Genomic DNA, 22,842 nt, shown 5'->3' with positions numbered 1-22,842 from the left:
GAATATGCGATTATTTGAATAAAGTTCAAGCCATCATATGAACATGTGAAACAGCTGTGTTGAAAAATCATGGTAGAGGTGAATAAAATGTACGCGCTGTAGAAAGTAGTGTGAAGAAAGTGGAGAGTAAAAAGCGTAATATCAATTGCAATTGACACGAAAAGCAAGCAGAGCGGAAGAAGTGTAGTGACTACTTGTCTGCTTGCAAGGATGTGATGGTCGTAGACTCAAAGCAGAGCAATTGGCTTGTGTACGTAACTATAACAACACTGCTGAGTAGCAGACAGTGGTTGAGAGGTGATGGCATATGCACTAAAAAAAATTATTTATATAAATAACAATTATTATTTTTGTATCGCTGAAAAGAAAGAGTGTTGCATATAAAAAAACTAAGCAATAAAAAAGGGTATGACAATTAAATTATTAAATGTTGTTAAAAATAAAAGATACATCAAAAAATATGTTTACATTCATGTAAAGAGAGTATGTTATGCCGTTACGTGGTATACCATAAGAAATGGTATGACCTATAAAATGCTATGACATATTTAAAAAACCAAATTCTTATTTTGTTATGTACATATTTATCAAGCCTGAGAAATGCTATTTAAGTAAAGCCATTAAAAATGGTAGACATTGAAAAACTAGCTACCAATTCTGCCTAAAAACAAAAGATATGTTTAAAAGATATGTTATGCCATCAAAACTGTTGTGTCTAAAACAAAATATATATATATAAAAATAAAAATGGTATACCATTAAATATGGTATGACATATTTAAAAAATACCTTATTTTGCAACCAAATATATTTATCAAAATTGTTATGCCTAAAAAAAATATGTTATATGGTATAATATATTTTAAAAAATATTTTATTTGGCAAAAATATATATTTATCAAGCCTACAAAATGCAATATTACTAAAGTCAATAAAAATTGTATTAGAGCCGATTTTTTGCGCAACTAGTGGTGAAAGACCTTAAACAAATTAGTAATTACTTTTAGAAATCATGCCTGTCTCCTTTATTTCGCGCCATTTTGTACCAGTTTCCTAACAGCTTTAGTCGATTATGTGTTCGATGTTTACAAACCGTTCAAAAGCCCATCGCTTGTTTGACAAACCTCTTAGTAATGCAGAGTAATAATTCTGAATCTACCGCGATTTTATTAATTCAGGGTGTTTTGTTTTGAAACTACTCAGCTGCTGCAGAACTAACTCTTCAAATGTAGTATTCCACTTGAGATGAATAAAGTGATCTTGTTAGACTTATACTCTTCTGAATTCCAAAGTTTTTTTTCTTAGGTCCTTTAAAAAATAAAATATGTTTTTTTTATACAAAGAATTCAAATTGCAAATTTTGAAGAAAAATGTTCAGTAATCTAAAACTTTCAAAAAAAATTATATTAGAAATTTTAAATAAAAATCTTTAAATATGTATAAAGTAAAAAAACTTTGTTAATCAGAAATTTTCGCTTAAATTTGGAATAAAAATTTCAAGAATATATTTATACAAATTTCATTTTATAGAGACTTTTCCCTGTGAAAAAATAAATTTAAAAACTTAATTTTTTATACTTTGTTTCTAAATAGTTTTATTTAAGAAAACAGTTGAAATAATAAGTCCTAAAATATGTAGTATTGAAAAGTGCTACAAAATCAACCCTGCTTTCCAGTCCCTCTAAATTCAACTTACAACATTAGGAAGATTGGTTCGGGCACTCAAAGAAGCTTTTTAGTTAGGAAATCGGCTTTCAAATGTTTAATGGTACACAGTAGTTTGAAATATCTACTCTGTGTGACATCAAATTACAAATTTAACTGGAACCATGTTTCTGCAAAAGAACTCGGTGTTAATAAATTTAAGGTTTCCTGTTAATTTATGGAGAAACTTCAAAAAAATGTTTTTTTTCACCAAAAATGTTAAGCTACATTTAATCTCAATTGACACACTGTGCTCTCCGCTCACTTGCGCTCCGTCGTTACGCTTTTTACGCTCATATGTGGCATGTGTATTTAAACAATAAACAACAACAACAATATGAAAGAAGCTTGAAAGAAAGCAAAGGTGAAATACACGCAATGAGTAACTACCACAAGCAAAAGCATTGACGCTCGTTATTTTTTGCTTGCAATAGACGCCGAAGGCTCGTACTTTATCGGGGCGATGGAAGGCAGCGACAGCGACAGCGACAAATAACTATAAAATACTAAATTGCAAAGACGTGAACGTGAAAAACTGTTTGTGCTGTGTTTTATAATTTTTCGTTTAATATTTTTTTGTATTAAAAAAGTGGAAATAATTATAACGGTAAACGTAAAATGTGCTAAAATTACATGAAATGCGCAAATAAGAAGAAAAAATGTGTGAAGGTATGGCAAAAAATGGAAAAAAATCGAAGTGAACTTGTGAATGGAAGTGTGGAATTTGTATAAGTGAAAAAATGTCTACAAATAACAATAGTGAATTTTGGCTGAAGCAGAACAAGAGCAAAATAGTGGTTAAAAAAGTTAAAAAGTTTGCATGAAAAAACTTTGTGTTGGCATTTTGAGTTGTAAAAAAGGCATATTCTAAAGTCGTGCAAAAAAAAAAATTTATAAAAATATATTTAATATACAAATTTTTTTTATTTTTTTTACATTTCCCAAATAAAACTTTTTTGTATAACAGTGTGATTTAGCGTATAAAAAATTGTAAATCACTTAAAGTTTGAATAAATAACACAACAAAATTCCCTAAACTTATCGAATTGAAAAGGAATTCTGCTAAAACTTTAACGTACTCAACAGACACACACACTCCTGCCAGCGCCAACCCACTTTCAACCCCTCAAAGTGAGCGCACAAACAAACACACACATACAGTTGAGCGCTAGAAAGCCAGCAAACAAACAACTGACACCACAAGAATTTCAGACAAACGCAATAATAACAACAAACAATGCCAAGACTGACAGTTAGGCTGCCACAGCCTGGCCAGAGGGGCCACAAAGCATTGCGAAAAGAAATAAAAAATATACGCACACACAAACAAATAAAGCATACGCAATGCAATGGCTGAGAGCAAACTTATGAGGGGGAAAACAAAGAAGAAGAAGAAGAGCGTGCCACCGCGAGAGCCAGCAAATGCAGGCAGGCAGTTATAAGCATAAAACAGAAATTGCAACCCTTTCATGCGCTGCAATTGCAACAAACAAAAAAGAATTATGAAATTTAATTTTTTTTTTAATTTTTTAACTTCAATTTGAAATTTGACAAATTTACGTATTATGCGCTTCTGCTGCAAAGAAAAAATAAATACCAAACTAATGAAAGCAAATCACACATCAATTTGCCAGGCAGCAATGCACTGACCGCACTGACACATGTCATTGACAGCTGACACATTTCGTGCTTGTAGTGTTTGTGTTTTTGTTGCTTATGTTATCTTTCCCCTTTCGTTTGCGCTATTGTTATTATTATTGTAGCTTTTTAGTTTGCCATGGCTCTATTGACTTTCTGGCTGCGTTGGCTGGTAATTGTGTCAGTTTGCTGCTGGAATTTTCGGAAAAATTTTGGGTAACTCAGAAATTTTTAAAAACAATTTTAGAAATTAAAGCGAAAAATTGTATAAAAAAAGTTATTCTAAACCTCATAACAACGTTCAATAAAACAAAGTAATTTTAAATATTAAAATAAACAAATATTATAGAATAAAATAAAAAATATATAAAATAAAAAAAATTACTAACAATATAAAATTTAATAAAAGATAAATAATGAAATAAATTAAAATATAAAAAAAATACTAAATTAGAACTTACTTTTAACTTTTATTTTACTCTATTAATAAAAATAAAACAATTGATAAATATAAAATAATGTAGAATAAGATATATGTAAACTAAAATAAAATAAAAAAATTATAAAATTCAAATAAAATAAAATAAATTATAAAAATTTTGAATAGTCTCAACACGCCTCTACTGTACTCAAAAAAATAAGTGAAATAAGAAAAGTGCATTAAAATAATTTGTATTTTAACAAAACTTTAAGAAATGGTAAATTAAAAATTTTATTTAAAACAAAAATAATAAGACAAAATAAATGTAAAGTGCGTAAAACCAACCTATATTAAAAAAAATATTAAAAAATTAGTAAATTCAAAATTTAATTAAAAAAAAAAAACAATATAATAAATGAAAAATTCGAAATCAATACAAACGCTACAAACAAAACGACGCTCAAAAAAAAATAAATTATCGAAAAAATTAGCGAAAAGTGACTAAAAACAACTTTTATTAAAAATTATAAAACAAAAAATATATGTTAATTTAAAATATCATAAAAAAGTACTTAAAATGAATTCAATCAATATTAAAATGCCAAGTCAAATTGTTATAAAAAGATAAAAAACTAATATAATAAAAATGTTTGCCAAAATTTAAAAAACTATATATTTAAAATTAATTTAAGTATAACAAAAAGTTTAAATTAAATTTGAGATAAAATTCAAAAAAAAGAAATAAATCAATAAAATAATAATCAATAAATAATAAAAAAATAAAACCTACTGTAATAAACATAAAAAATTTATATTAAATTTCAGATAAAATTTAAAAAAAAAGTTTTATTTTTTCCATTTTTCCCCCTAAAAATTTTATTATTGTAATTTAAACTGCTTTTAATTGAAATTATTTTCACACACCACTTTTTTCGGCTAAAAAACTTTTTCTAAAAAAAACTATTTATTAACTGCTTTTTAGGGGTTTTTGTGGCAAATAAAACTTTTCAAATAACTTTTAAAATATAAAAATAATAATTTAAAAAATAAAAACAAATTTTAAATACAAAATTATGAATATTATTAGAAATTTGAGGTTCGCAATTTTTTTCATCAGCTGAATGTTTTTCATAATATGTATTTTTCCACTGTTATTACACGTTCAAAGTCTAATTTAACAAATTAATACAAAAAAAAAAAAATTTTAATTAATTAAACTTATTTTAAATTAATTAAAATGTTTTAGAGTACTTTTTTATAAGTAAAAAAAATTAAAACTTATTTGAGAAAAAACATATATTTACTTATTTTGATGTAAATTTTATAATAATTTTTATTATAATATTTAAAAAAAATTTAAATTTTTATTAAATTATATTTTTTAAAAGTTTATTAAATATTTTTGCAGTAAACTTTTCTAAAGTAAAAAACACTTTAACTTTATAAGTAAGAACTTTAATTACATACTTTAAGCTAAATTTGTATGTAGGTAAAATTTTTCCTGCATATTTAAATACTTTTTAAATTTTTATAAATTTTTTTTTTAATTGTACCAAATTTTTTTGCCTTAAACTTTACTGCAGTAAAAAAATTAAAACATTTTGAAGTAAAAAAATGTAATACATACTTTGAAGTAAATTTGTAGATAATAATTTTTTCTATATATTTAAATAATTTTTTTAAATTTTTATTAAATTTTATTTATTAAAAGTTTATTAAATTTTTTTGCAGTAAATTTTCCCAAAATAAAAAAAATTTAAAAAATTTAATTAAATACTTTGATGTAAAAAAAATTTACAAAAAAGTAAAAAAATTCTATTAATACCTTGAGGTAAATTTGTCTTATCTTAATTTTTTACATGATTTTTTAAATAACATTTTTTTCCTGTAATTTTAAATTTATTGTTTTTTGTTTTTGTCAATTTGGATTTTAGCTTCAAATTCTTATACAAATTCAGTAAATTTAAAAAAATATATATTTTTTTTTAATATTTTACAGTTAAATATTTTACAATTAAATTTTTACTCTTCCACTTTTATACAAAATTTTGAAGTAAGTTCTATTCTTTTTCGAATCTTATAAAATACTAAATTATTGATGAATGCCGATTAATATTATAATTATCAAGGTAATTAAAATTAAAAACAAACACAACGGATTTTCGAAATCGAAATCATATCACCATAAAAAACCAAAAATTATTGACAATCACTCGTGTAACAAGATACATATACATACATACATATATCAGTCATAACATATCAGCCTTGTTCTACTGTCACAGTCAGCTGCACAGCTGCCAAACTACGAGCGGTCATACATTTTATGCCATCCAAATGATAATTCAAAAAAAAAATACAAATAACTAAGCATAAATTAATTTTTCGATTATGTTTGGCTCGCACGCCAAAAAGTAGATAACAAAATATGTGAAAGCATCGCGCACGCGCTTGAACAACAAAGCTACGAAGCATTGCCAGCCAGAAAGTCAATACAAACGTCAAAAGCCGATAAATGAATGCAAGAAGAGGTAGAAGAAGAGAGAAATAGAAAAAAGTGTAGACGAAACGTCAAAGTGATTAAGTATGAGTACTCAAAAGTGCGCTAGTGAAAATTATTGAAAAAAATTACATTTTTCGCTACGAAAAAAACGCCAAATGAGCGCCTGAAAATGCGCTACACGCCACGCGTGCAAAGAATATTTGTTAACATTTCGCCGAGTTGTGTAAAAATTATGGAAAAACACGCGTGCGAAAAAATGCGTGCAACACTTGGCTGTGCATAATGAAGCCCTACAGTTAGGCGCATTCCACCGCCCCACTCAAGAAAAAGCAATAGCAATAGCAACAACAAAAACAACGAAGATAGTAAAGCCGTGGCCGCTGTGGCACGAGCAAGAGGCAAACACAACAACAGCAAAGTAACGTAATACGAGGCAAGCAGTCAACGCGCTCAATAGCATCCACACACAGGCACGCTCGCTCATAATTACGTTCCACAACAACAATTGTGCTGGATATGAACTAGAGGCAAAAGAGCAAAAAAACATTTTATGAATGGACAACTACAGGAAGAAGGTGGGTGTTTGCTTTAATAGCTGCTTGGGTTTATTTTTAATTGCCGGTGGCGCCTAAAAATAGGCCGTGCAGTTTGAGATATAATAAAATTGGCATATTTGTACGGCCTTTACAACAATTTTAAAGAAATATATGCGCTTCTAACGAACTGTATTTCTTGTTTTTCTTAAGCAGTGTTCAATTTACCGAAATTGAAATTTCCTCCTGAAAGTAGGCACAGTATTGTTTAAAATAAATTTTACTAGAAAAAGTATTAAGAAAGAAATATACTAAAAGCAAATTGTCCGCTAAAATACAATAATTGGTAAAGTCAATAACATTAAAATGTAAATGTTCTGAATATATTCGCCAAAAAATATGCAACCACTTTTAATTTATAATCAGATACTATTTTTTTCTGCTCATAAAGCCTTGGAAAGGTTGCTGTTGTAATAGGAGTAAAAATTGATGGTTATAAAAGTTACAAGCCGAAAAGTATGCAATAACTTTTAGTTTTTTAACTAAATAACTCTTGTCCCTGCTTCTAATAAAACATTTGTGCTAGAAAAATTGGTTTACTTAGTAACGCTTAATAATTGTTTTATAAAATTGATAATACGCCTAAAAGTATACAAACAATTTCGACTTTCGAACCGATTGAAGCTTTTTGGTTCAGAAGTTTGTTTAATAATCGGTATGCAATATTTCAAAAATGGTTTAAATTAACTTACAATTTACGGAACAAGCCTAAGAGTATGCTTTGAGTTTTAATTTTTGACGAAATCAGCTATGTATCTTTACCTTTTGATCCCGTATCCAGCTACATATACTACCCACTACAGATACATATCATATATATATACAAGAATTTTTCGTAATTTTTTTCAAATATTTCAAGTTTCTTTTCGTCTCTAACTAAATTTGAAATCGATTTAAAAAGTTTTAAAGTTTCCTACGCAAAATTAGAGATCTTAATATCAAAAGCACAATGAAGAGAATTTATAAATGATACATACATACATATTTACATAGATATGTAATAATGTACGCATAGCAATCAACACTGCTGCCACCTTGCCACACTTTTGCGTTCAAAAAGTGACAAGCAACAAATCAATTTCGAACCATAGGCGCCAAACTACATACATACCCTGAACCATATATAAAAAATGTCTAGAAAAAAATCATATAGAATTGTAAAATGAAAACTAATATATCACTTAAGCGCCCCACACGTAATGTGTCGTATGTATGTATGTCTATTTATTGAATGAAAATCAAAACATATCTCACTTGCAAACGCTCCACCGCGCCAACTTGCCAAGTGAAGGCGCGATGATCCTGCTGATTGCCGGCACAAATAGCAGAGTGACTGACGACAGCCACATAGACTGAGCAACACAAATGGAGGGACTGACACACTGGCGCTCTGTCTGTCAGTCTGTCGACTGTTTGACCAAGCACAGCGACACATCTAAGAGCACCCACTCGCCAAGAAGCGTTCGGCGTTTGTTATATGCTTGCAGATGGCAATCAATCAGCGATACACTACTATCTCTCCCCTCTGGTAACAGAAACACGGCAACACCTAAATATGTACATACGTATGTGTGTGTATGACTAGTGTATTGTATTTTCCTGCCACATGCCAAAGAGTCAGTCACATAGCGGTAACGTGAGTAAGCACCTAGGAAAAATTAGCGAAGACTCTGAGAAAAGAGAGAAGAGTAAGAAAAGTAGAGCAAAGTTGCGGTGCGCTCGGTGAAGTTTTTTGGAAGAACAAAATGTACCATAATGTGTGATGATTAACTAATTAGAATTTTAAAACTTTGTAATAGTTATAAAATAATATATTTTGTGAAATATTGTAACTAGTAATAAACTAGTTACGGCACGTACATTTCTCATTTGTTAAGAAAACTACTTGTAAAACACTCATAAAGTTGTAGGAAAGCTATTTTTGTATAAATAAAAAGATTTTGTCACAGCCACTCAACTAGTTACAACCTAGTCACTTTCGGCCCATTTCGAGTTCGTTAGAGCAATTGCTGATTAAATCACAAATAGTTTCAAACTTCACAAAAAATATTGTGCTCTAATTTGCTTTTATAAAAAGTATTTTTTGTAATAGCTTCACAATTAGTTACAAGCTAGCTACATTTGGTCAACACATATTTCATAAAAGAAATGCTAGAAAACTCAAAAAATGAGTAATAAAACAATTCTCTTAATAAGAACAATAATTTTGCAACTCAACCACAACTAGTTACCAACTAGTGACATTTGATACAAGTCACATTTGGAAAAATAAATACTAGAAAACTCCAAAAAGTTCATAATCAAACAATTTTTTAATAAAAAACAATAATTTTGTAAAACCGCCTCAACTAGTTACAAACTAGTTGCATTTAGTCCAACTCATATCTGATAAAGGAAGTGCTTGAATACGCAAAAAAACTCGTAATGAAGTAATTTTTATTGAAATCAATTCTTTTATAAACTGCTTCTCAACTAGTTACAAACCAGTTATATTTGGTGTGATTTTATAAAAGAGATGCTATAAAGCTTATAAAAATTCGTAAAAACATTATTTTACTATATTATTTCATTATATATGAAAATTTGTTTTCTCAAATAGTTACGAACTAGTTACATGCTGTTGATCTCGATTTTAATGAAAAATTTATTAGTTTATATGAACACTAATATAAATTTTTCTAGAAGACATTATTGTTAATAAAGCTGCTAACTAGATTTATATGTATCTGCAAGTGTGAATTACGACATGTTTTACTATGTGTACGAGTACATACATATGCATGTGAGTATATGCGTGTTTGTAACCCGATGCCACTATAATTTGCCTCACTTTAGCATTTAATCCGCAAAAATGCCCACGCAAAGCATTTGCCGCCGTCTACAAACATACCAACAAATGTTTCTCACATATATGCATACCAATATAGCTACAATATGTCTGTATATAATTTTCTCATTCCTGCTGCTGTCCTACTTTTCGTCGCATTTATTGTAGTTTATTTGTGTTGTTTGCCTTTTGAAAAATAATCCACTGCATTTCATTTTGCTGGCGTTAATTGATTTTGTTGTTTGATTGTCTATTCCCTTTATTTGTTTGTTTATTTTTATTTAGTGAAGAATTGGTTGTAAGCGCTTGGATCAATCATATATCACATCGGGAGACATGTGTGCTTATCTACATATGTATGAATGTATGTATGTGAGTGTGTCTGAGGAAGATGCGCATACTGCATAGAAAAATATACACGACCAGAGGGAACAAATTAATTTCGCTATCCTTTTGAAAACTAAATTGAATATCGATGAAAATTTAATTTAAAAGTTCACTCGAATCGGTTCATTCGCATTGACGTAGAAGCTACATATTATATTTCAGCTTCTTTGAATGTGCTCTTAAAATCATGAGATATAACTAAAGAATTAATAAAACTCAATAAGAGATTTTTTTAGCTTCAGAGGTCACCATGAGTTCATCTTCCTTTTCCTTAGAAGAAGAAGAAGAAGAAGAGAACAGCTGCTCCCAGAGTGTCGATCTAGTAAAGCCAACAGGCCTTGCATTCTCGTCGTCTACAAGTTTTCGAACTAACAACGACTGCGTTGTATAAAGATCAGTAAAACTTTAGTCCAAGTCTATAAAAGCTTATAAATTCAATTTGAAAGCAGAAGAAGCACCCTTAGCTGAAATCCAGCATGCACAGTGAATCTTAGGTTTCATTTTAAAATATATTACATTAAAGTTATGAGACATGTGCTATCTTAATGGCCATTATATCTCGACAATCATCTGACTAATGCAATTCGTCTCAAACTCGCTCGGTATCAAAACTTCTCCATATTTTTTGAGACAGTGAGCGATCTGTACCACTTAATCTCCTTTTGATCAGCGCTAAACTTCATTTCAAGCGCTGACTGAGACGACAGCAACACTTGTATTTCTTGCTATTTTTGTCTGTGGAAGTTTTGACACACTATCCATAAAAGCCAATATATTTAGACCAATTTCTTAAGCTGTCAGCTCTCTCTCATGTACAATACCGACTATACAGTGATGATTTGCTTCTCTAAGTATACCAAAGTATTATTTTCGAGTTCTTCAATACAGCCGATCTCGTAGTCTCAACTGAGCTTTTGTTAAGTTGGATTAACATTGTCTAAAAAACCTTTAATGTTCCAAACGACAGCTCAGATAAAAAAATTCATCGCTGCATTGTGCCCTTGCTTTTATGTTAATTTTTTTCCGACGACCTCCTTCGAGCTCGCGAAACCTCAAAACCTAATGTTGGGCTCGAAAAATTGTTAAACTTGAAGATTCTAGAAAGAAATATATGTATGTGGTACCAAAGATAGCAATACAAAGAAAGTGGTCATATGAAAGACTAGTCAGCACGTATCAGATATTCATACAACTGGGCTCTCCTTTTGTACCCTTGCCTCTTGGTTAGTTTTCTTTCCGAAGACCTGTCATCCCAAGAGCTCGCGAAAACTCAAAATCCAACGCTGAGTTCGAATAATTGTGAGACTTGAAGACTCTGCAAAAAAAAATATATGGCGTTTCGGGGATATCAATTGAAAAAAAAAATTCAATTAAGAGTTTATATGAAAGACTAGACTGCATCGGTTAGCTATTCATGCGGACGTGCTCTTCGGTTCAAGTTTGAGCTGCAAGCTACTAGGAGTTGTCTGTTTCTTGCATGATTTTCCACTTTTTTAGAAGAAACTTTCGGGTCTTTTCTGGGCAGGCGATTTTTGAATATTGTGATGGCTATTTTGCATAATAGTATGGTCACATGATAGATATATGTATGTCTAATAAAAAAACCTTGACTCCAACCTTATGAATGTGGGTTGAAATAAGGCCACAGCTTTTCAGCCAATGTGAAGCTACGAGACCAAACTCAAAGTAGCTGCGGTCGACCATAGCTCAGTTGGTCCTTCAGCCAACTAATTCAGACTACCATCAGACCAAGCGTAATGGTCTTACCCGCTACCAAATACAAATCCACATTACCACTAGCTGTGCCTCAGTGCATGCCAAACAACCCGCAGCGCGCTACCAAATCAATTAATTTTTAATAAAAAGAACACAACTATAAATGAAAGATAACACGCTTTGCGTGCTTGCCTTTAAATAAATATGCACGCATCTTCAATTCTCTATACAAACTTACAAACTAAAACCACCTATATCGGCGTACAATTGCAGAATGGCTGAGAAGATGAATGTTTTCGATACGTACGAGCTGACGAGTAATCCGACATGTAGCAAACAAACTGGCAGGCGACTCAGCTGGGCAGAGCTATTCCAAGCCCAAAGCGCACGCTGCTCACACAACGGTACATACATGCAACATGCTGCGTATTGGTATTAAGACAACATCGCAGACAAATTTTCCATTCGAAAGTTTTTCATTATTTCATGCACATCCTTTTATTTCGCTCGCTTTTGTGGCAGCCAATGAAGTTGTTAGTCAGTTTATGGTACTTTTTCATATGGCTTCACTTGCTTTAATGTTTTTCAGTAGATTTTCAGTTTTTTGACATATGCATTTGTATTATTTATACGCTTGGCAGTCGGAAGTGCTATTGACTTTGCTCGCTGGGCGGTCCAGATATTTGTTTTGCGCTTAAACCTTTCGTCCACTCGCAAAATAAAAATAGGAAAAACTGCTCACGAAAGAAACCAACTTCCATAGACAGACAAAACTTACAAAAGCTGTTAATTTTTTATACTTTTATAGTCGTTAGAGACTTTTTGCTCATATTTGATGAGTCATATGACATGAATGGCGTCTAAAACGCGACTACTTATGCGGAGTGAGCTCCTTTTAAATACAATAAGGCGCAAAGCTGAATTTTTTGGGGTGGTGGAGCGCACACAAGCTCGTAACATGAAGCATTCTCTATTCCATTAACTCCATTATTAGATTTCTAGACATTCTAAAGATTCTAAGATTCTTTCGAAGAGTTCAGCTTACAAAATAGCGCCAAAAGATCCCGAAAAGTACATATCAGATGGTATAAGATAAAAAGATCTATCCGTCCAACCATTCCTAGCTATTTTCGGCCAGCTTTTGAGTTCTTTTATCCTGACTACGACCATTAGTGGTGTTTTCTTGAAATTCATATAGCTACCTTTTAGATTCGAATAGTTCGGCATAAAAAAGCATCTAAGGATCTCTTAAACTACTTATTAAGCCGTTGGATTCATCCGTCTGACAGTCACTGGCTACTTCTTGTCAACTTTTGTTTAGTTCCATTGTCTTAATTAGGACTGTTTGTAATCTACAATATGTGTTATGACTGTACAAGTGGCTCTCTTCTGTACCTGTGTTCCGCTCGTGGTTTCTATTTTTCGTTAAATCCAAACTGAAGAAACTTATTAACTCTATTCTGATGTCTATATGCATTTAAAGTTTATCTGGAGAAGTGTTACAACTTCATCATGGTTATACAAAAATACGCTTCTTATATCTTTGAAGGAACGGAGGTGGATACCGAAGAGGAACCTTAGAGAAACTTAAACATTATTTCCATATCCCAAATATTATCGCCAATAAGCAGTCTGTAATTTGACCCAGCTAAGCTAAAATCTTCCGAAAACTCGCGTTTATAAGAATCAACTTTCAACAAGATGGGAGTGCTTTCCGAAGACCGCTGGTGTTTCAGATAAATCGAGAACCAGTTCATATACTGAACTTCTAAAATTGTGTGGTTTTAAAGTTCATTCCAAGCTGCGAACCTCATCCACGGCTCAATTATAAGTAATCGCTTAAGCTCGGCATGAGTTACCATATAACGGGTTTGTCGTGTTTAAAACTTAATTTACAGTTACTATCCCTTTATATTTTTCGCACTTTTTTTGCCACTTTTTTGCCACTTAACTTGTCATTACATTGTCGCTTGTTATTTTTACGCCTCTTATTATGGTATGTGTCATCAACTAAAGCATGCGTTGTGATGCAACAAAGCCAGACGTCGCGACTCGGTGGCAGCCAAGTGGCGATTTTTGAACTTGGCGCACAGCAGCCAGAACTACATACAGTTATAAAAAATAAATGGTTGCTATAGAGATCGTTATAGCGATAGAAAGGGAAAGATGAGACATTTATTGAAGAATGTGAAAGAAATTGAGAAATTGTTAGAAGCACGCTGGAAGCGCAGCTGGAGCTTAAGGATTAAAGTGGCAAACAAAAAAAAATGAGCTTGAGAGTGAAGGAAAAGCTAAAAGCAAGCTTAGTCTATATACTCCATGTTTACTGCATAAAAGGATAATTTTTTGTTAGGAAAGTGTCTGTAGAATTGTTCAAACTTACGGTTTCCGTTTCGCTAATGTTAGCTATCAAATTCTACTTGATAATACTAACCGAAATTATAATTTCTTGGTTTGAAATACCTGAAGTGGACCGCCGAAACCACGCCAGTTCTGACAATCGCAGTATACTACAATTTCAATCTAAATATCTTGCCATAGAGAAGCTGCATTTAATCCATACATTCTCTATATAACAGAAAGCGGAATTTTTCTGCAAGGATTGCTAACTATGGAGTTTTCTTCGCGATTTATTGTTTGATTTTGATTTTTTCAGATTGTGGGACTGTTCTCTTGGTCATATAGCTTGTGAGAATATTGTCTTTCTTTCAAATATGTGAATTCAGACTTTCTTTAAAGTACTCATAATTACCGGCATCATGACATCATTGAACGCTCCAAATCTTTCAGCATTTTCAGATATCCCAAAGGAGTTTAACAGAATAGATATTGCGGGAAGAATTGACATATTATTGAGTTCTTGGTGACTAAAAACCCTGTTGTTGATTACCTTCCGTTCTGGTTAAGTGTAGATTTCGAGCCCTCGAACCAATGAAAGATTAAAAAGTTGCTGCTGGTCTCCTCAGCTGCGATGATACTCTTTGAATAAAGCATAGAATGAGTGGCTATGATTGTCAAAAGATCTGAAGGTTCATTCCACTGTTGTCGTAGGCTTGAAGTCGAGTTTTGAAAATATCTCTTTAAAATCTCAGTAAGTATGTCCAATTCAAATTATATCTAAATTAAATCTTTTCCGTAGAAACTTTTCTGGCATATTTAAGAGTTTCGTGCGGTCTTCCTTAAAACCTAACGAAATCCACGAAATATGCTCATACATAAACATACGTATATGTCTATATAGGAAAAAAGGAACATAACTCCCACAACCGCTCGCTCTCATCCACATTGTTATTCAAATTCTTTGTCGCTCTTTTCATACGCAACGCTGATTCCCACTTTGCTGACTCTCTGGAAAATCAAAAACTTCCCAACAAAATATCCCTTCGGTGCAAAAGATCTCTACATATAAAATTGCACTCGCTTGCCCATTGCACGAAGGTGCGTGTGTATGTCCCAACCGCCGTTGCTGCTATCCCGCTAAGGTACACCAATCCAATTGGAACTTCAGCACAACAGTCTAAAGTTGTTAGTCGTCGCGTTTGGTTGCCTCGGTCGCAACTGAAATTCGAATTCGAACACGTGTTGAAAATACTTTGAAAATATGAAAATTATTTTTACTTTTGAAAATTGAGTGTTAAAGACATTTTGAAAAGGGTACTCCTAGATGTCTTCTGTCAATAAAATACTTGGAAAAGAAATTTAAATTATAAAAAATTTTGTATTGTGCCAGAAAATTTGTGTTTAATAAACTAATATAGCAATATTTCGGTGAAACAAAAATTAACTGAAAAGTATTTGTAAAATAAACTGCTTTCAGTTATAAATGTAATAAAAACTAAATTAATTCTTTAGACTTAAAGAAATTTTTTTTTTGTGGAATAATCTAATGCAAATTTGAATAATTGTAATCGAGTTAAAATATTTTTTTTAAATTAGTTTTTTAATCGAATAAATTTATGAAAATTTGAATAATTGAGTAATTTTTTATACTAAATTTTAAATACAACTATTTTTTTAAAATTAATTCTTTCATTTACATGTTTCTTTTAAATTGCTCCACCCTACTGTGTACATTTAAACAATAATTTGTATAAGGAAATTTTTTTTGTGTTTTTATATTTTATTTGTTTTTTTTCTGATATCAAAAATTTTATATTTTTCGTAAATTTTTATGTTTTTATTTCTGTTTTTTTTTTTGACTTCAAAATTTTTATATATTTTCGTATTTTTTTTTAATTTAATTTTTAGCTTATTTTAGTTATAAATCAAGCTCCTCTTAATTTCTCTCTGTATATGAAAATTAGCAGCAAAATTTTTAATAAAAATTATTATTTTTAATTAATTCTAAGCTTCAATTCTTTTTAGTTCCAGCAAATAAAAAGTTAAAACCTAATAAACCTAAAAAAGTTAGAACCTAATAAATAGTTTTTGAAAGCTATACGCATAATAATAGCTAATATTTAAAATTTTCAAATACTAATAATAATCTTAAAATTTGAATAACTTTTCTTATACCATTTTTCAATTTTATTTTTTCATGGTAGATATAAATGAAATCTTCAAAAATTTAAATTTTAAGTTTTGGAAATTTAACAATTTTCGTTTTCTTAACATAAAAGTTTTTCGCATTTCTAGTAGCAAATTCGTATATATTTATGTCTGTTAGTAAAAATAAATATCCTCATAAACAACTGTTCAATAAAAATAACCAAAAAGCAAGACAAGCTTCCAAAATATTACCGTGCCACCCCACTGACATGTGTTCAAAGTGGCCCACCCCCTTTTTCCAAGCTGACTTACTGCTTAAACAAACATAGATGAATACTAACTTGTATATAAATATGTATGTATATACGCTTATCCTTAGCAGAAATCAGTTTTGACACAAGTTTAGCCTGCTTTTAGTCCAAAATTTAGCCTTGTGCACACTTTCAATTTCTGTCGGCAGCCTAAGCGTACACACGCACCCTCAGACAGTCAACATTTCGTTGTACCACTCTTTAAGCGAGTCATAAGTGACACCTCATATGCTGTTTGGGCGAATTTTTCTATTAGTCACCTCATATCTGGGTTTCTCCCAAACCAAAAAACCACTCAACACTGCGTATATGAGTATATATGTGGCCACCCTCGCTAGCATACGTGCCGCTTGCTGGAAGCGCGGCATTTTGCGTAACCTACCCCCAACCACTTAGGAACGGTGATTGTTAGGGCGCTTAATCAGCATTTACCATTGTGTTTAACTAACATCCCTGTGCTCATAATTATTTTTATGCTTTTTCCTAGTTGTATAAATTTTCTTATTTACACATTCAACTCATTCTGCTTACTTTTTCAAGCTCTACAGTCCTGTTTGCTTCCGCCTTTTCGCTATTTTTTGTTTACTCGACTTTTTTCGCATTGTTTGCAAGCTTCGAGTTGGAAGCGTGTTTTTCCACTTGGTACTCAGGGGTGCTCGGTCTTGTTTGCTGTCACATGTGGCTTGTTGTCACCCTTTATGTGTGTTTCACACATTTTTCCCATTGTCCCTTCAGAAATATATGTGAGTTGTATCCTTCTCGGTTTTTTGTATTAAACATTTGCGGTAATTCAAGTTAAACCTGGTGTTATTTTTTACGATTTTAAATGAGAGTATTAAATTTGCAAAATCTTTTAAATATCTTTAATAAATTGAGTTAACGAACATACTAACTGTTATTATAATTTTTTTTTGGAAATTTTGTGATTATTTTATTATTATTTGCTTCCGCTTTTTCTCGATTTTTTGTTATGAAATGTCTATCATTTTAGTTTGAATTTCGAAATCTAAAATGTCGCGTCGCTGAAAAACTTGTAAAAAGTAATATTCGATTAACATAATCGTATCCCCCAAAAACTCTTGAAATGTTCCACAAGTTTAATTAAGCATATTTTTGTGTTACTCAAAACGAAATCATATTTAACGCGTTTCACAAGTTCAATTTTACTACGTTTACATAGTGTTTAAAATTTCATAAATGAATATATCATTGAAATTAATGAAAAGTGCTGTTTCACAAGTTCAATATACATTTGGTTTAAAGATAAGTGTACTAGATGTTCTACATTGAATTAAATTTAATCAAAAGCGCCGTTTCACAAGTTCATTTTAACATTTGAGCTAGTGAGCAAAACCGTTTCACAAGTTCATTTTAACATTTGAGCTAGTGAGCAAAGCCGTTCCACAAGTTCATTCAAACAGTATGAATAATTAAAGAGTGTCGTTTCACAAGTTAAATTTTCAATATTATTAGTGCTTTGAAAGTGCTTAAACTTTATATAAATAACTGAAAAACACAATGCAACGTGCTCAATATTCAACAACTGGACTGATATGTCAGAAAAATTCTCTATTCATGGCAAAATGTATGTATAATATAAAAAATAGCATTTCTTTTTATTAAACAGTATATTCAGTTTAGAGTTAAAATATTATAAATATGTGTCTGTAATCTACAATTAAGTGGCTTTAGGAGATGATATAAATTCAAAGAATCTTTAACCAACTGTACGTATTATGATTATATAAGTCTCCGTTTCTGGCCAAAACCAGATGTCCACTGAGATCACAAAAAATTTAACCCATTCCCGGTAGGTCAACTAGTACAAAATTTTTAATTTCATTAAATTTTCAATCTATGTTACCCTAAAATTTACTAAGAGCTTGGCAGCTTTTATCTAACATTATTTTTCGCGATATAAATTTCCAACTCAAAGCTTTCTTAGTGAATTTCAAGTAATCCAAGCCAAATCTAATCTCAAAAAAATCACTCCTTATACTTAAAAAAAACATAAAGCAACTCTCTCAACGCCCTCACTTGGGGTTCTTTGCATGCTAAAGTAAAAACTTTAAATCGAAACTCTACAAAGAAACAAAGTAATAAAATACAAGTAGCAACCACACCAGCAGAAAACTTTGTCACTCTTCAACGACTTTTTCACGCTTAATTAGACACAGTGACAATACAATGCAGTAAGTCACGACTCCCCCAACTAAAACCAATCCACTAGCAGACAAACTAACGCGTCGAGGGGAAAAAAATATTACAAAGAAAATAGTAGACAACAACTTATAAAACAGTGGTATTGGTGGAGTACCTAGACATAAAGACAGACGACAGACAGACAGTCAATCATGCTGGCCCGTTGGCGCACCCCCAAAAAAATCTAAACTTCATTGAAGCAGAAAGCTGTTACAAAAGCGCATTGGCTGGCACAGTCGGTAGTTAAAGTAGTTTTAAAATTGGTATGGAGAATCTTTGTGTGTTTTGTTATGGAAACATTTTGCTTTGAACTATTTTATTTTGAGTGTAGGTATCAAAGTTGTCAGAGGTTTTTATTTATTCAATATTTTTTGGTATCTCTATGTTCTATATTAAGTTTGCCACGATGTTTCTAACACGCAAAAGGAAACGTCGAAGGCCCTCTAAAGTACAATATATATTATATATATAAATTATCAGCGTGGCGAGCTCAAGCGATTTAGCCATCTTCATCTGTCTACCCGTCTCTGTCCGTCTATATAAAAATATAATATGCAAACTAGTGTCTTTAAGATATCGTCCTGAATTTTTCACACATCCTTTTCTCCATCCGATCCATCTCAAATCATTGTATGGAAATTTTTTTTTTTTGACAAGTTTTCTTCACGAAATTTGGCACTGCTTATTATCCAAGCCATCGCTACAATCTCCGAACAAATTGTTCTGATCTGACTACTATAGCTTATAGCCATATAAACTTACCGATCAAACTCAAGTACTTGTATGGAAAACTTTGGTTTTTGATGAGAGATCTTCTTTAAATTTGTCATGGATTCTAGTCCGAGGCAACGGTAGAATCTCCGAAGAAATTATTCATATTAGGCTTCTATAACGTAGCTGCCATTCGAACTTAACAATTAATCGAGATAAATATCTTTTTATATCCTTATATGCTATATAAAAAATGCATGTGTGAAGGGTATTATAGCTTCGGTGCAACCAAAGCTTAAGTTTTGTCTTGTTTTTAGTTTTTTTTCTTCGAAAGCACTCTGTAATTTACGGCATAATTTTTTTCGCCGCTTTCAAATAGTTTTTCTAAAACTATCAACTTTAAATCTTATAAATTAAACATTTTTATTTTATTTTTTGTATATTGTTTTACCTCTAAAGCATTCTGTCATTTACGTTATTATCTTTTTCGCCGCTTTCAAATAATTTCCCATATTTATTTGCGATATTTTTAACGCTCCGTAATTAACTTTTACGCACACGCCACGCAAAGTGCCACATACTTATCAACGCACACCTATAAAAGAACCGTTATATGCAAATTCCTTGCGTTTCTTCGTTTGTCACTTACATCCGCTAGCTGCTCAGTGCAAAATTCCGCAACGCTCGTTACAAATCGCAACTTTTATTGCGCTGCTTTGTTAGCCACTACTATGTCTGCTACTTCGTGCGTCCGACCACCGCGGCGCGCATTGCCATTTTAATTACACTCGACTGCGCTCGTCTATCATAATTTTGCTTTGCCATAGCTAATGCCCATTTTTCGCTTTTCATCTCCTTTTTACGGCTAGATTATTTTTTATTTTTAACTTGCGCTCACACTTGCAGCGTGCGAAATTTTTTGCATAGCTGCTGCATAATCTGAAAACGATGCGCAGCATGTGCTGCCGCCTGCTCACTATCCTTACTCCACTCGCCCCCTCTCACTCTCTATCTCTCTCTATGCTGGTATTCTGTACGTGAAAAATAATGCCGCAAATGCCCAACACGTCCGCGCTAGCATGAGCAGCGAAAAGTTTACGCACGTAGCGTTGCATTTTTATGACAGCTTATTTGAAAAACATAACTGTATTTTTTATTTATGCTCTTCTCGCTTGCAATCACAGTGTATGGGTGGGGGAATAAAGTATGCCATTGTGTGGAAACTTTTTAAGCAGATTTTGTTTGGAAATGTTATGGATCTTCTAGTCGAAGAAAGAAAAAAGTGCTTTTCGTATAATTTATGTGTCTTCTAAGCTTTACTAGACGAAGATATAACTTTTTTTCTAGTTTTCAGTTTCTTTTTTTCTAGAGTTCTTCGTAACTAAATTTAATAACCATTATAAAACTGTAATAGATCAATTACAGTTTATAAGCGTAAAGAGTCATTTAAATGTTTGTATTCTTCTTTCAAATTAACCTAAATTTTATATTTGGAGAAAAATTATTACGCATACAGGAATAGAACCTTATATAAAAAAAATCACTTTTAGAAACATTTTAGAAGCGCTATTGATTTGGCTAATATGCTAAGCATAAACGAAGCTACTTTCGATTATGTTCCATCGAGTTAAAACCAGTACCTTTCTTCAATTATTTTGATAACGAAAAACTAGAGCTAGTATAGCCTTAAGCCTCGTTGGCAAGGTAGTACTGAGTTTTAACTTTAAATTTCTCCACCAATACTCTTCCTTATCATTCAAAACCCAAACATATGATTTAGAGTTTTAATCTGTTCATTTTATAAGCTTGCCGGATCATTTTCTTGGATTCTTGTCATATTTCGTTAGCTTATACGAAAAAAGATTTCCAAAACTAATAATACTAGTCTTAAGACACGTGGTCCGGATTAACCCATAGATTCAGGATTCTTTCAAAATCTTTCCAGCAACTGGCAACCACATATAAATTTCTACTATTGATAAGTTTTCATGGTTTTCATGCGTAATTTTACTAAGATATCTTGAATTAAGGGTTTTCTAGTCAATTTATTGTTCACCACGTATCTGAAGACTAAATCACTGAAGCGGAAGTACTTCAAAGATCGTCATCAGAGCAGCTGCGTTTGGAAGCTACAGAGATTTCACTTACATCTATGCCCTTGTCAAATAAAAAATTGAGAGAAGATAGCGTTTTTATGATAATTCTTGTGGGTGGAGTCTGCTGTTTTCTTGAGTACTAAATTAAAGCAACTCATCAACAGTCTCGCTACTGGTTACTTTTGCTTCAATATTATTGACATTTTTGTACACCCACCCAACTGTCAGTCTCTAACTATCGTACCCTTCTTAAGTAAATTTCTTCAAACTCTTACTTATTCCATATCGTTTCACTTAATATCGTTCCATGGATTTAAACAGCGTCTTCTAGAAATTGCCCCCACTTATCCAAATAAATGTATTCCATATCAGATATATTACTCTCATCTTCTCGAACACAATCCAGCTGTCAGCTTGTCTATTATCATTACAAAATCTCTACAAATAGCATTGCATTCACCAAAATTATTTCTTGCAAACTGAAGTCTTGTCCCATAACTGTTTACTCAAATAACTTTTAGCACCCTTTCACGTCACTTTTTTGCAGCGCATTTTATTCTGTATTTCTTGTAGACCGGTTACGCCTTTGCTTCCCAATTTACAACTCTGTTTTCTACTACTTGCGCTCCGCTTGCAACGCGTTTGTTTATTCAAGCGTAGCATTGTGTGGAAGCCCTTGCTCATATTGCCGTCATTTACACTATATTTAGCTGCCATTAGCTGTCAAAAACAAGGAAAGATACTTTAAACTCGTGTGCACTATTATAGTGGGTGAGTATCGGAGCGTTGCCCACGATAGCTTTGATAGGAATATAGTGAAGCGTGCTGATTTAGAAAAGTTTCAGCAAACTCAGAAAACTTAGCTACGCTGACACTTAAAGCTTTGTTGTGTTCTTAACTGAGCTTCAAGCTGGAGGCGGCAGTTTCGGCATTCTGTAATATGATTGTATTTGAAAGTGTTATTTTCAGCCCAGCATATACCCTAACTACCTTAAATTTTCAAAGCTGTTCTCTTCATTAATTTTAAGTCACGAAGAGAGTTACCATTGCCCTTTACAGTTGTGTGCTTGTCACAGCATATCTCTAAAATATTTCCTTATGCTTTCTCAAATCCTTTCTTTTTTCTTCTTCTCCAATTTTTTTACACCCAATTTTTAATTCCCTTTATAGTAGTATGTTGTGTCTCTGTCATTCCAGCACTCAGCTGGTCTTCTCTGTTTACATCATACAATGCAATGTTTACTG

At 31.7% G+C, this 22,842-nt stretch overlaps 1 protein-coding gene across 15 annotated transcripts in view; it reads left to right on the top strand.

The window, feature by feature from the left end:
• Positions 1-22,842, top strand: part of LOC106615088 (uncharacterized protein CG43867) — a 266,508-nt gene that overhangs the window by 207,474 nt on the left and 36,192 nt on the right. Inside the window, exon 1 of one of the 15 annotated variants that reach the window (XM_036376976.2) lies at positions 5,937-6,841. The exons of 13 other annotated variants lie outside the window; for them this stretch is intronic. In XM_036376976.2, coding sequence (XP_036232869.2) covers positions 6,821-6,841 — 21 coding nt within the window. In that variant the 5' untranslated portion in view covers positions 5,937-6,820. Of the gene's footprint in view, positions 1-5,936; positions 6,842-18,060; positions 18,174-22,842 lie in introns of those variants that run through there. One more of the 15 variants, XM_070110442.1, reaches the window with a different exon arrangement.

The sequence above is a fragment of the Bactrocera oleae genome, chromosome 5 (genome assembly GCF_042242935.1).
Source record: "Bactrocera oleae isolate idBacOlea1 chromosome 5, idBacOlea1, whole genome shotgun sequence".
NCBI lineage: Eukaryota > Metazoa > Arthropoda > Insecta > Diptera > Tephritidae > Bactrocera > Bactrocera oleae.
The sequence above is the reverse complement of the archived record's forward strand: the minus strand, read 5'-3'. Positions and strand labels throughout refer to the sequence as shown.